Consider the following 15,630-nt stretch of genomic DNA (forward strand, 5'->3'; position numbering starts at 1 on the left):
AGAACGCACATTTAAGATGCCATTCATTTGAATGGTACCTAAAATCTGCTGCGATTGTTGCACGATAAATGGCGAGGCAAAAACCTGCATCGTGTGGAGCATATCGCCCAAAAGTAGCTCCTGAACTTTTTTGGGTGACGAGCTTCACGCGAAGAGGTTTACCGTGATTGCAGCGCAAATTATAGCACAACAATCGCGGCAGAACTGCACTGCGATTTTAGTTGCCATTCAAATGAATGGCATCGGAAATGTGCGTTCTGCGATATGTTATTCACACCTCGCCACTTTGAAATTGCAAGCAGAATCGCGGCTCGCAAAATGCAACCTTAGTGTAGACTTCTGGGAAAATCAGTGAGCCAATCACACAAGCAGGAAATTACATATCAGGGAGGCGTACTGTGCACCATCTGTTTACAGAACAACTCCAGGTAGCCATATTGTACTGCATTTTGCAGAAAATTACAGAGCTGCAGATTAAAAAGGAAAGGTAATTTTTAATAACATTCAATTACAATATGACTTGTGTCACAGTTGTATATGATATATATATATTTTTTTTGCTAAAATAAAATTCACACGATCGGAAATTCCGACAAGAAAAGTCCGATGTGAGCTTTTGGTTGGAAATTCCGACCGTGTGGAATTTTGCTGTCGGAATTTCCGCCAACAAAATATTGAGAGCAGGTTCTCTATTTTTCCGATGGAAAAAGTTCCTATCGAAAAATACGCTTGTCTGTATGTAATTTCGACGCGCAAAAAAACATGCATACTCAGAATCAAGCAGAAGAGTCGAACTGCCTATTGAACTTCATTGATCTCGGCTCGTCGTACGTCTTGTTTGTCACTGCATTCTTGACGGCAGGAATTTCCAACAAGATTTGTGTGACCGTGTGTATGCAACACAAGTTTGAGCCAACATTCCGTCAGAAAAAATCCATGGTTTTCTTGTCGGAATTTCCGATCGTGTGTACGCGGCATTACTCTTTAAAGCTGAACTCCAGGAATGTGCCAAAAACAAGCCCTGCACTGCAATGGTCAAATACTAATTTAGTCTTGGGGGGGCCAAACAAATAGTTTTACTTACATTACTCAGTGCTCCAGCCGGCATTCTCCTTCTCTCCCCGATTCTCCAGTGTATGGGTGTGCACTTCAGTGCCATCTCATGCAATGAAGGGCTTTTAACTCAGCATTGTTCGTGGTGGGGGAGCCGGAAAGGCTGCTGGGGACTGATTGCTTGGATGGGGAAGCCTGCAGGAACCAGGAGTAAGGTCTTTAATCTTCGCAGTGTGGGGAAAAACTTGATTGAAGTCTATGGTGGGCGAATCTTGATCATAATTATTGGCCATTTTCAAGGCTAAAAGGTAAGGGATGATCAAAAAAAAAATGCATGAGAAGCTGGGCACTGACTCCTCCCAATGAGGGGTGGATGATTACATAATTGGTCCAAGAGGGCCCCTAGACTTTCATATGTTTGTAACCTGACTGCCTGGGCTGCCTGGGCTGCCTGACTATCTGTGGCTTCACCCTCCTGTTATTGTCTCTGGGGTGATCTTATCTTGTGCAGGATGTACCCATACACCGATGGTGCAGATGTTATTTTGTATTGATAACATGTTCTGTGAAGTTATCATTTTAACCACTTCCTGACCGGTGTGGTTCTAAATCTCTGGGTCGCTGTCTTTTTACGGCCTCCGCTCCTCCGGGCCACTGGGGGGCGCGCGAGCGCCGCCGGCGGTGCGCGCGTGCCCGCCATATCACTGAGATGCCAATGCGCATGCCCGGCTCTATCTATGGAGCCGGTTCACATATCTTCGCAGTGGGTCCGGTGCGAATTGCTGGAAAACGTGGGCTTTTTTGGTGTGTTTCAGGTCCAAATTCAGCCCATAATTCGGGCTAAATTCGGACCTGAAACAGTGAACCAGAACGCACCGGACCACATCTCCACTTCCAGTCACCTGAAGCCAAACGCCTGAAGCTAAAAAAAAGTTCTGGAGCTTTTTTTGTAGCTTGAATCAGGTAGAGCTGAGCGTTTTTGGAGCGTTTTTATTCACAAAGAAATGAAGAATGCACCATTCTCGCGTTTTTGTGCGAATTCATGTGTTTTGACGCTTGCTTCTGCACGATTTTCCGCTCAAATGAAAAATTGTAAAACCTAAAATAGCAATAATTTATGAATAAATAAATGTAAACTAAATTCAAAAATAACTAAAAATCATCATAGATAAATAAAATAAATTAAAAATATGTAATAAAACATAAATAAATGATAATTAACCCCTGATCTTAAAACATATTAACCACTTGCAATCCGCGCTATAACCGAATGACGGCTACAGTGCGGGCTTCCAGTTCCGGGAGGGCGTTAATAGACGAGAGAGTCCTTCAGACTCAGCTAATCACAGAACAGGGTAAAGGGCCAATCACAGCGGGCCCTTTACCACAAGATCAGCTGTCATCCAATGACAGCTGATCAGGAAGTAAACAGACGCCAGTTACAGGCTTTTTTCCTCTTCGTGATCAACGTGAGGAGAAAGAAAAAAGCCAGTAACCGGCTTCTATTACAGGGACTTCAGTCCCAATCTGTGCTGCTAATTAATGCCCACAAGTGCCATCTATCAGTGCCCACCAATGCCACATTTCAGTGCCATCAGTGCTGCAATCAGTGCCTCATCATCATTGTCACCTACCCGTGCCTATCCCTGCCCATCAGTGCCATCTATTAGTGCCCATCAGTGCCACCTATTAGTGGTTATCGGTTGCCGCCTATCAGTGCTCATCAGTGCCACCTCTCAGTGCCCTTCAGTGCTGTCAGTCAGTGCCCATCAGTGCCTCATCATTGTCACCTACCAGTGCCTATCAGAGATGCCTTTCAGTGCCCCTTCTGGCGACTGGACACCCAAGAGAGAATGCTGCAACCTCGAGAAATCGCCTGTCTTATAGTCACAGTCAAGTTGTCTTGGGACCAGCCGGGTCCATATGTGGTGGTAGAAGCTGATCCCACAGAAGAAGATTTTGGAATAGAACTGGTTCCGGAGATTGTACCCACTCGGACCTTGCTAAGAAGTGGAGGGCGAATTTCTGTCAGTGTGCGGAATGTTACTAGCTATCCGATCAGCCTAAAGCCTTGAATGGTGATCGGGAAAGTGAGTGCTGTCACTCTGGTAGCAAGGAATGAGGTAGCCCAGAAGGGAGATGAAGGAAGCACTGTTGTCCACTGCTCAAGTCTTCCCCTTGCATCCCTTTTGTGACTCACATGAGTCGCAAAAGGGATCCTCTGTTCCCCTGGCAGATGCGCTCTCTTATCCCCTATGTTCCGGTGGTGGACTGTCCTTTGGCACCCTCATGTCCACTGCTGGACTATGGGTTCTACATTGACTTGGATGGCATCAGTGGACCTATAACCGCCGAAGCATGGGGTTAAAGAGGCTTCAGGGACTGGTCTAGCAACACTGAGGCAGCCAGTGGAAGGATTAGGTAAGTACTAATGATTTTCCCATCCCCTAGACCTAAACGAGCATTAACCCATGCGCATAATGTGCACAGTTGCCAACATCGTAAACAAAAATTATAGAGACACTTTTTTCCTGTAGGCAGTCTTATTATAATTAGGGGTGGGGCATTTATGTGTGGGCATGGCTTATTCGGGAAATGGGAACATGCTCGTGGTTTATGTGGAATGTTGGGTGTGGCTTAAATGGGGCGTGGCTAGAGTCTGAGATGAACGAGGAATGGAGGGAGAAGGTAATGACTAAGCGCTAACATTTGCACGAAAAGCGTCTACCTCTTTGTCCCCTGCTCCATCTGTCAATCACTTGTCATATGAAGCTTCAATAAAAGGATTTTTGAAAGTGCAGCCACCCAGAATTATTTCTTCATGTTACAAAGCATGCAAGTTGGGCTAGCACCTTACTAGTGTGCGTGGGGATTAAACTGAGACTCACTCACCTGGAGCAGCTTTTCTTGTTTTATGAGGGAGAGAGAGAGAGAGAGAGAGAGAGAGAGAGAGAGAGAGAGAGAGAGAGAGAGAGAGAGAGAAAGAGAGAGAGAAAGAGAGAGAGAGAGAGAGAGAGAGAGAAAGAGAGAGAGAGAGAGAGAGAGAAAGAAGGAGGGATGAAGGGACAACGGGCCCAGATCCAACACCACAATAGAAATTTCTATTCCAGAAAGTTTAACAATCAGCAGATAAAGATTCTCCACACACCTGGTGTTAGCGCTTCAATCACCCCGGAACCATGGTTGTTATGGTGTCAGGATGATTGAAGCGCATTATTTCTATTATTATATTGTAATATAAAATGAAATCATTCAACTCACCATAATGCAGAATCAGTGGGAGCCCTGAGTGTGTCACCTGCCACCAGATGCCATCAGGTGCCCCCAGCGGAGTCCCTCCTTACATCAGGCATTCTCAGCAGAGTCAGTCCTTACATCAGGTGCTCCCAGCAGAATCCGTCCTTACATCAGGTGCCCCCAGCGGAGTCCAGAATCTATCCTTACATCAGGTGCCCCCAGCGGAGTCCATCCTTACATCAGGTGCCCCCAGCAGAATCCGTCCTTACATCAGGTGCCCCCAGCGGAGTCCATCCTTACATCAGTGTCGCCAGCGGAGTCCAGAATCCGTCCTTACATCAGGTGCCCCCAGCGGAGTCCATCCTTACATCAGGTGCCCCCAGCAGAATCCGTCCTTACATCAGGTGCCCCCAGCGAAGTCCATCCTTACATCAGTGTCCCCAGCGGAGTCCAGAATCCGTCCTTACATCAGGTTCCCCCAGCGGAGTCCATCCTTACATCAGGTGCCCCCAGCAGAATCTGTCCTTACATCAGGTGCCCCCAGCAGAGTCAATCCTTACATCAGTGTCCCCAGTGGAGTCTATCCTTACATCATGTGCCCCCAGTGGAGTCCATCCTTACATCAGGTGCCCCCAGCGGAGTCTGTCCTTACATCAGGTGCACCCAGCGGAGTCCATCCTTACATCAGGTGCCCCCAACGGAGTCCATCCTTACATTAGGTGCCCACAGTGAAGTCCATCCTTACATCAGGTGCCCCCAGCGGAGTCCATCCTTACATCAGTTGCCCCCAGCGGAGTCCGTCCTTACATCAGGTGCCCCAAGCAGAGTCCATCCTTACATCAGGTGCCCCCAACGGAGTCCATCCTTACATTAGGTGCCCCCAGCGGAGTCCATCCTTACATCAGGTGCCCCCAGCGGAGTCCGTCCTTACATCAGGTGCACCCAGCGGAGTCCATCCTTACATCAGGTGCCCCCAACGGAGTCCATCCTTACATTAGGTGCCCACAGTGAAGTCCATCCTTACATCAGGTGCCCCCAGCGGAGTCCATCCTTACATCAGTTGCCCCCAGCGGAGTCCGTCCTTACATCAGGTGCCCCAAGCGGAGTCCATCCTTACATCAGGTGCCCCCAACGGAGTCCATCCTTACATTAGGTGCCCCCAGCGGAGTCCATCCTTACATCAGGTGCCCCCAGTGGAGTCCATCCTTACATCAGGTGCCCCCAGCAGAGTTCATCCTTACATCAGTGTCCCCAGAGGCGGAGCCCCTCTTTACATCAGTGTCCCCAGCAGCGGAACCTAAATCCTTACATCAGTTTTCCCAGCAGCAGAGCCACTCCTTACATCGCTGTCCCCAGCAGCGGAGCCCCTCCATACATGTGGGGTCCCCTCTCGTCGGACACAGGGCGGAGGGTTGATGGCAGCTACATGAGATCCCGGCTTTCCCCGTGGGTTCAGTGGAGAGGGGAGGGGCCTCCGATCCCTGCAACCAATCGGCTTCAGTGTACAACAGAATTGTCTACTTGTACACTGAAGAGAGAATCGGATTGGCTGTCCCCCCCCCTCTCCACTGAACACACGGGGAAACAGTCCTTTGCCATGGCCATCTTTTTGTAACCCGCTGGCATTTTTGCCAAGAACAGATTTTAATCGGGACGAGCGCCGATCGGGACGAGGGTCCAAAAATCGGGAAGTATGCAAGTATGAATGTGGGGGTAACCCTACTGCAGGTAAGCAATTTTACTTTCACTGAAGTTCAGTGTTAAAGAATATGTAAAACCAACATTTCATATTCCTGATATGTGCCTGCTGTACAATGTACTTGTATGAAAAAGAATCCTGTTCTCTTTGTATTGCTTTCCAATTAAAAACTAACCACACTAAGCAGAACAGCCCATGGTCAGTTCTCCAGCTGTACTGGGAACTCAGCCTGCTCTTTTTCAGTGATCAGACTTGTCCTGACAACCCTTCTTTGGGAAGATCAGTGCACTGTTGCTTCTCCTACCCCAGCTCTTATGCAGCTGGTTCTCACCAGAGGAAGAACGTATAAAATAGGGTAATTATAATGTTTTGTTTTTTTAATCCATACACAAATGTTTTTTTTTTTATTGCTATTTTAACCTCTTGAAGCCGGCACCTCTCGGCCCTTTGAGGGGTTTAGGATGCCGGTGACTTGTCCTCAATGTTCCCCTATGGGGGAAGTTCCTTCACTGACTGCGCAGGCGCAAACTTCCCGACGGAAATCTCCGAACCTCGCCCGGCATCCAGGCTCATTCTTTAACATCCCCGTGGATTGGAGGATGTTAAAAAAAGAGCCAGGAGGCCAAGCGCGCTCGGACGTGAGGCCGACTGGCCACTTACCTCAAAATCCACGTCGCCCTGGATGCCGGCCGCCGTTCGGGGATTTCCGCCAGCAAGTTTGCACCTGCGCAGTGCTTGAAGGAACTTTCCCGATAGCTGGAACCATCTCAGCGCATCAGTTCGCGACTTCGCGCATGCGCTGGAACTTCCATGATACCTGGAACCAGCACGGCAGATCACCGGGGTGGGAGGTTTATGATCATGTGAACGCCCTGATTAGCAGTCACATGATCCGAAAGCTCCCGATCGCAAGTAGCGTTCAGTAGCTTTCTGTTACTGTGCCAGGAGCATACAGGGTGCACACTCTCGGCAAAGCTGTATTCACACTAATGCACGCAAATATGTGGCCACTGGACGTCAAGGACCACCCGTGAAGAAGGGGTTAAACTTAATTAATTTTTTACAAGGTGGGGGTTTACAATCACTTTTTTTTACTATATCCACTGAGCAGATGAAAAAAAATACAAACAATAAACATAAAAATGGGATCCGTTTTCAAAGTAGGACAGTTCTTTAATTTTATGGACAGGTGCCAGTTCTGTATAATTGGTCAACGTGATTGATTTCTCAAACCCGTGCACTGCCCCTTTAAAACACAGTTAACTATAGCTCAGCTCCTCCCCCCATCTCTTGCTTGTAGGAGTCGGCACATGCGCACAAGGCACTGGGAAATGCAACCTCTCATGATGCATAATTCTTCTCCATGTACAAACATCGTGCGCTTCTTCATTATCAGTGCTCAGCTATCACCTCTACAGTGACAGCCAACCCTGACAATAACGAGCCGGAAGTGACCTCACCGACCAAGCCTCGACTGCAACATGTCCGCAAGAGGCCGAAACCTGCCCACTGGATTCAAAGCGGAAGCCATTTTTCTGTAGACATTCCTATAGCAGAGTGATACTTAGATCTTCTAGAAAATGGCGACATTCCGCATATGTAACCACATATTATCGAGACACTTTCATATGTATTTCCTTGTTACATAAACGCGAGCCTCCGCCTTTTAACCTTCTCAGGAAGACACAGAAGAGTGGAGGGGGCATCAGGTCTGTACATGAATGGGGGACACGTGGTTGTTATGTCTATGGGGGATACAAGTACAGTTTAGTGTTCTGATCTGTTTTACTATAATGGAAATGATAGGCAGGAAAGTGACTGCACATGTAGGTACTTTATATATTGGAATACATTGTTGTTGTGTGTTTTTTTTTTTTTTGGGTATCATTTAGCTGGGCAAAAAAAAACAAGTTAGTTCCCACAGTGCAAGAGTTAAGTGCTTGTTTTGTCCAGGAGAGAGGAAGAAACTTCATACTCACCTGATCCTCCGCTCCACCAGCAAACTGTGCTCCCCCACCACCATGTCCAGAGTAGGTCTATGCAGCTTGATGACAGAGCGTGGGGGTGCGGGAGCTGCATGGACCAGCCTTGTGCAGGGAGGATCAGCTAAGTATATCTCCTTTCATCTTTCACCTAGACCAGGCATGTCCAAAGTCCGGCCCGTGGGCCAATTGTGACCCGCATTCCAATTTAATGTGGCCCCCCCTGGTAATTTGGATATATATCTTTTGTGGCCCCCGGGGCCACAAGAGATATATACTGTATTTATCAGCGCTGCCTCGGTGGGAACAGGGAGGGGGGTGGGACGAGTGCTGTCAGATTACATACAGGAGAATGTCCTGTTTACTCGGCAGCCTCTGTAAAAGGAAGTCCCGTCTTCAGGGCTGCCATTGGACGCCTGTTCTGTCTATCACAGGAGGCGGGACTTTGTAAACAGGAGGTTCTCCTGTATGTAATATGTTGGCGCTCGTCCCGCCCCCTCCCTGTCTCCTCCAAGGCTGCAGATGGGCATCGATCAGGCTGCATTCATGGCAATGGTGAGGCTACCTACATTCATGGCAATGGTGAGGCTACCTACATTCATGGCAATGGTAAGGGTGCAGATGGGCACTGATTAGGCTGCCTTCATGGGTATCAATAAATTTGATATATATAAATAACACGCCCAAGCTCATACTTAGACCTGACTGTCTCTTTCACACTGGGACACTTTTCAGGCATTTTAGCGCTAAAAATAGCACCTGTAAAGCGCCTATCAAGCCGCCCCAGTGTGAAAGCCCGAGTGCTTTCACACTGGGGTGGTGCGCTTTCAGGACAGGAAAAAAGTCCTGCAAGCAGCATCTTTGGGGTGGTGCGACAGTGGTATATATACCTCTCCCAAAGCGCCCTGCCCATTGAAAAAAAAAAAAAAGTGGGCAGTGCTGCCGAAGCTCCTGCAAAGCGCTTCGGCAGCACCGCAACATGGGTGCTATTAACCCTTCCTTCGGCCACTAGCGGGGGGTTTAAAGCGTTGGCTTCAGCGGCGCTTTACTGCTACCGCCCCAGTGTTAATGGGGTCTTATGCTGACTAACTTATGTAATAAAGATGTATATACTTTATTTTTCACACCTCTGGTCTGGCCATGCGGTCCAACTCCCCTGTGTCCGTAAGCAGCAGCTGCAGGGGAGAGGAGGGAGCGCCAACAACGGATGGGCCATAGGAGCCTATGGGTGACATCAACCACTCCAGGCTTTACTAGCCATTGTCAGAGCGCTCTCTCCTCTCCCCTGCAGCCTGACACGGGGGGATCACATAACCGGAAAAAGGTAAGTATATACATCGTTCTTAAACAGGTTAGTTAATATAGGTGTTGCTACTGCAGTGTTCCTCGCTGTCTTCTGGGTCCTGAGCAGTTGCCTGTAGCTTACTCTTTTTATCTTTTCATTCAGCCAGCAGGTAATGCAAACTAAATGTGTAGCGCAACTAGTAATACAAGTCCATTAAACCCAGTCCATAAGCCACGATAGAATCACATCACCACTGTGCCAAAGGTGGGAAATGTATATTTCGTTTTTTTTTTTAACCACTTAAGCCCCGAACCTTTAGGCAGCTAAATGCCCAGGCCAGGTTTTGCAATTCTGCACTGCGTCGCTTTAAGAGACAATTGCGCGCTCGTGCGACGTGGCTCCCAAACAAAATTGGCGTCCTTTTTTCCCCACAAATAGAGCTTTCTTTTGGTGGTATTTGATCACCTCTGCGGTTTTTATTTTGTGCTATAAACAAAAATAGAGCGTCAATTTTGAAAAAAAATCAATATTTTTTACTTTTTGCTATAATAAATATCCCCCAAAAACATATATAAAAATGTTTTTTTTCCTCAGTTTAGGCCGATACGTATTCTTCTACCTATTTTTGGTAAAAAAAATCGCAATAGGCGTTTATCGTTTGTGCAAAATTTATAGCGTTTACAAAATAGGGGATAGTTTTATTGCATTTTTATTTTACTACTATTGGCGGCGATCAGCGATTTTTTTCGTGACTGCGACATTATGGCGGACACTTCGGACAATTTTGACACATTTTTGGGACCATTGTCATTTTCACAGCAAAAAATGCATTTAAATTGCATTGTTTATTGTGAAAATGACAGTTGCAGTTTGGGAGTTAACCACAGGGGGCGCTGTAGGAGTTAGGGTTCACTTAGTGTGTGTTTACAACTGTAGGGGGGTGTGGCTGTAGGACTGACGTTATCGATCGAGTCTCCCTATAAAAGGGATGACTCGATCGATGCAGCCGCCACAGTGAAGCACGGGGAAGCCGTGTTTACATACGGCTCTCCCCATTCTTCAGCTCCGAGGAGCGATCGCGACGGAGCGGCTATAAAGGAATAGCCGCGCCGTCGTCCCAGATCGCTCCCCGCGGGAATCCGACCGCCGCATGTAGCGGGGGGGTCCCGATCGTACCCCCACCCGCTAGAAGGCAAGGACGTACATGTACGCCCATTTGCCTGTACGTGCCATTCTGTGGACATACATTTACATGCGGCGGTCGGGAAGTGGTTAAACTGCCATGCATACTCGCCTCACTCAATGTTTGCCCTTGCATCCTGTAATTGGACTTCATTGGTAGTTCTACTGGACTGACTTCTGGAGCAACTGGAGGTTACTAGCACTAGGGGGTACCACAGCCTCTCCAGAGTGCTCAACTTTGCCCACTCTTTCTGCCCAGCTTCTCCATTCATACAAGCTGTTACTACGGCTCCTGTAAATGAAACACAATCTATGAATGGAAGAGGGGGTAGCCTGAGCAACCATCTACCAGACCTCCATTCATAGATTGTGCTTCATTGGGGGAAGAAGCTTTCAGTGAAAGAAGGACACATTAGCACAAAAGACACATATCACTGAAGGTAAGTAATGTCCCTTGTGCGTTTTTTTTTTTTTTAGGTGAAATTATGCTGTGTATAGACCGGATTTAAAAAATGAATGGATTCCCTCATCCACATAAGTTGGGTAGATGGAGTTATACTCACTGTGGAACCTCCGTAGGCTGTTTGATCCTGTCTTCTATGATCCTCTCCTTCCACTGTCCTCAATCCATCTCCTGATAGAACAGAGTCTTTGGGGCACTCTACCCATACTCAGTTTGGTGCGTATTGCTGGGAGAGTGCATGTGATCAGCACAGGGCCAATCGGCACTGTCCAGACAGAGGGTCAGGGGTCCTGGATCCTGATAGGACAGCTCAGTGCAGCATGACTGCTATATACTTCTAATGAGAAAAGGTATTTAGCAGTTTATATATACTAAAATAATTGCATTTCCATGTTGTGTGGGAGATCAGATAAAGGGAATGCCGGGTCCTGGGTTTAGTAACACTTTAACCCCAGTGAGTGTAACCAAGTGACAGAAAGAAAGGCCTGTGTTTTCTGGCTTTTGTCCATGTCCACTGCACAACAAATGCCTGTCAATACATTCTAAAGGATCTCAAACTGATGTCAAAAGCATGCATTTGCTCATTAATACATACCCTAATATAGAGGAAGACTGGCAGGAAGAAAGGAGGCGTAAATCTTTGTTTGAGTGTCCTCTAGACCAGGGGTCTCCAAACTATGGCCTTCAAGGTGTTTAGGAACTACAATTCCCATCATGCTTAGTCATGTCTGTGAATGTCAGAGTTTTACAATGCCTCATGGGGCGTGTAGTTTGACAACAGCTGGAGGGCAGTAGTTTGGAGATCCATGCTCTAAACCAGTGGTTCTCAACCTGGGGGTCAAATTACGATTTTCCAGGGGTCACCAAACCCTGGGCTGTTCCTGAAGCGCGTACCACCCTCCCTGCCTTTTCATGGCCGCCCACTCAGCCTATTCACAGATGCCCAGTTCACGGCATTGATGGGGGCGGAGACTAGATATCAGCTGACTGGTGAGGAATGCGAAGTGGGAGGGGCTGGAGGAGACCCTGAAAGTGCACTAGGAAGTGCAGTTGCTGTAGATCCGAGGGGGACATGCAAGGAAAATAAATAGAATTTTAGCTTGTACATGATTGGATGATAAAATCAGCAGTGCTTCCCTCTCAGATTTACAGCGGCTGCACTTCCAAGTGTACTTTCAGTGCAATTACAAGTGCACTTTGCACTTGTAGTGCAAAATGGAATTGCCTTTCGTAAATAACCCCCTTAATTTTTATTTTTTCAACTTAAAACATTTAACAACTTTATCTGTGCCCATTAGTGCAGCCTCACCTGTGCCCAATAATGCCGTCTCACCAGTGCCGGGGAATGGAGAGGAAGAGGATTGCCGGATCATCACAGAGCGGGGAACGTTGCTGTAACAGCTTTCATTTGAATTGCTGAGTGTTCCCCGCGCTCGTCATCACATATGCCTTGTTTCCACTGCACGGATCGGTTCGGGTCAGAAAGAATGGAGCGGTTAGAATGGGACTGGTCTATTCTGCAGAGCATTTCCACTGCAAATCGGACCATCCGGGACCATGCAAGGTTTAGAAAAAAAAGCCTAGCACATCCACCAATCAGTGAGATGTATTTGTAGGTCCGCCCTAATGGAACCGTTCCATTCTCTATGGCCCCACATCTGAAGCAGGACCCAGAATGGTCCGGTACGGTTCGCTTTTATGGCACGCTTTCATAATGGAAACACCCAAAAAAGCGAACCGAACCGTACCGAACCGAACCGATCCGCTCAGTGGAAACGAGGCAATAGAGCCCCATCTCATGGCCCAGATACTTTGATATACGTCACACATCCCGCCCGGCATTGGACGGGTGTTCTGTCTATCAAAGTACCCGGGCCAGGAGACAGGGCTATATATGATGGCGAACGTAGGGGAACACTCAGCAATTCAAATGAAAGCTGTTACAGTGATGATCCAGCTGGCTCTCTTTTCCCCTGGGGGCGATCGCTGGGAGAAGGGCTCCCATTCTACCCTGCCTGCCCTCGGTGCTCACCCCCTCCCTTCCCCTCTGAGGCAGCACCACACTCTCCAGCAATCATTTTCCACTCGTAAAATGCGGGTAGGCGAGTGGAGATTTTGAGGACTGCCTTTTAGTATTTAGAAATCAGCGAATCCATAAAATCTGGTAACACGCCTCTTTGTGCTTTTATTTCTGCAATCTGATTTAAAACACTAGTGTATTGGAGTTTTCCTAATTCTTTCATTTTTTTTTTTTTTTTAGGATGTTAAGTCGCATCCAACATTTCTGCAGATGGCCACCATGCCACTTCATAAAGCAAAGAAGCACAACCTTAGTCACCTTTTTGTCTGAGGGAAAATATATAAAAGGTTTTGCTCCTGCAAGATCATTATTTACAACTCCTTGTTTACAGAAAGCCCAGCAATCAGGATCTACAAAGGCTCCTCTTACCTTGCGCACAAGGTTACTTATAAGCATTGCTATTGGCGGAGCTGCTGTGGGAGCATGGCGCTATTTGCAGTGGGAAAAAGAAGAGAGAAAGAAGCTGGATCGAATAAAGCAACTTCAAAATATAGCTGTTGGACAAGGAGACTTCAATCTTCTAGACCACAAAGGGCAACTATGCTCCAAAAAAGACTTGCGAGGGAGCTGGGTACTGATGTACTTTGGTTTTACCCATTGTCCTGATATTTGTCCGGATGAACTGCAGAAACTGTGCTCTGTTGTGTCTCTGCTTGAAAAAGAGCCCACAGTGCCCCCGGTTTTGCCGGTTTTTGTAACTGTTGATCCAGAACGTGACAGTGTGGAAGCACTGGCAAAGTACGTTAGCGAATTTCACCCACGACTCAAGGGATTGACTGGCACCCCAGATCAAGTGAAAGCAGCAGCACAGGCATATCGCGTTTACTACAGCGCTGGACCTGCTGATGAGGATAATGACTACATTGTGGATCACACAGTTATCATATATTTGCTAAACCCAGATGGATTGTTTACAGACTATTATAACCGTACTAAAAATGACCAGGAAATAGCGGAGAGTGTGAAAAAGCACATGAAGACTTACAAGTCAATATTCGGCTGAAAACAAAATGTTAATTATAGAGTTAAGGTACCAGTGAATATGACGCATCAGGGGAGATTTACTAAAACTGGAGCACTGGAGAATCTGGTGCAGCTGTGCATTGTAGCCAGATCCACAGAGCGAGTACGCCGGTGTATCTACTGATACGCCGGCGTACTTTCAAATTACCCACGTCGTATCTCTGTTTTGAATCCTCAAAACAAGATACGATGGCATCTGGGTTAGATCCGACAGGCATACGTCTTCGGATCTAAGATGCAATTCTTCGGCGTCCGCTGGGTGGCGTTTTCCTCATTTTCCGCGTCGAGTATGCAAATTAGCTATTTCCGACGATCCACGAACGTACGAACGGCCGTCGCATTTTTTAACGTCGGCTTTTTTCGGCGTATAGTTAAAGCTGGTATTTCGTGGCGTATAGTTAAACCTGCTATGTTAAGTATGGCCGTCGTTCCCGCGTTTAATTTTTATTTTTTTCGTTCGTGAATCGGAAAGGACATAATTCATGTCTATGTTAAAAAAAAATGACGTCCTTGCGACGTCATTTAGCGCGATGCAGGGCGGGAAATTTATGGATGGCGCATGCACAGCTCGTTCGGCGCGGGGACGCGCTTCATTTAAATGAAACACGCCCCCTAATCGCCAATTTGAATTACGCGCCGTTACGCCACGAGAGATAGACTACGCCGCCGTAACTTACGGCGCAAATTCTTTCAGGATTCGAACCAAAGCCGGGAAAGTTACGGTGGCCTAGCGTATCTCAGATACGCTGCGCGGGTGCAGATCTATGTGGATCTGCCCCCTTGTTTGTACTGGTGCGATTTGACATGTCAAATCGGCGGCATGTGCAGGCAATGGCACCGTCCTGCGGCGCTGCACCGATTTAAAAAAGTAGCTTCTGTACTACTTTTTTGCGCAGATGTTTCTGTAATCGTGGCCGAAATCTGGACTGACAGGCGGGAGTGAAATCTGAACTTGCACGGCTTCATTCCCGCAGCCCAGTGTGAACCTGGGCTAATGTCGGCTTGTTCCATTAACCTTTAACAATAAAACCTGGAAGCTGATTGGTTTCTCTGCACCAGATTTTGCATTCTCCAGTTTTAGTAAATCTCCCCATTGTGCTTCTGGCTATGTACAAATAAACAGAAGCACAATGGGAAAAAAAATCTGAGAGAAATATGATGGCTGCCATTATTGATCTCCTTTTAAAAATGCTAGATGTCTGGATTTTAGGATCAGGAGCTTGAACAGTATTGCTAGTCAAGTCAGAGTTTCGGACTACCAGTCAGTCTCTTGGCATTTTCAGAAAGTGAGATTTGCATTCCAGTTGATACAGCCAGGTGGTTGCCCTTCCAATTTTTTTAACTACTTTAGTTAAGCAACAAATTAAAGGGGTTGTAAAGGTTATTTTTTTATTTTCTAAATAGGTTCCTTTAAGCTAGTGAGTGCATTGTTGGTTCACTTACCTTTTTCTTTAGTTTTCCCTTCTAAATGTTTTTTTTTCCTTTGTCTGAATTTCTCGCTTCCTGTTCCTCCTCAGTAAGCTATTCTGGCTGACTAACCCCCAGCCAAAACAGCTCGGATGATGAGGGCAAACAGAAACAGGAAGTGAGAAATTCAGACAGACATTTAGATGGGAAATCGAAGAA

At 47.1% G+C, this 15,630-nt stretch overlaps 1 protein-coding gene across 1 annotated transcript; it reads left to right on the forward strand.

The window, feature by feature from the left end:
- Positions 1-7,462: 7,462 nt before the first annotated feature.
- Positions 7,463-14,109, forward strand: LOC120931589 (protein SCO2 homolog, mitochondrial). The gene is made up of 2 exons (XM_040343177.1): positions 7,463-7,698; positions 13,162-14,109. The coding sequence occupies exon 2, from the start codon at positions 13,163-13,165 to the stop codon at positions 13,982-13,984; it is 822 nt and encodes a 273-aa protein (XP_040199111.1). The 5' UTR covers positions 7,463-7,698; position 13,162; the 3' UTR covers positions 13,985-14,109.
- The last annotated feature ends 1,521 nt before the right edge of the window (positions 14,110-15,630 follow it).

The sequence above is a fragment of the Rana temporaria genome, chromosome 3 (assembly GCF_905171775.1).
Source record: "Rana temporaria chromosome 3, aRanTem1.1, whole genome shotgun sequence".
Classification (NCBI taxonomy): Eukaryota; Metazoa; Chordata; class Amphibia; order Anura; family Ranidae; genus Rana; species Rana temporaria.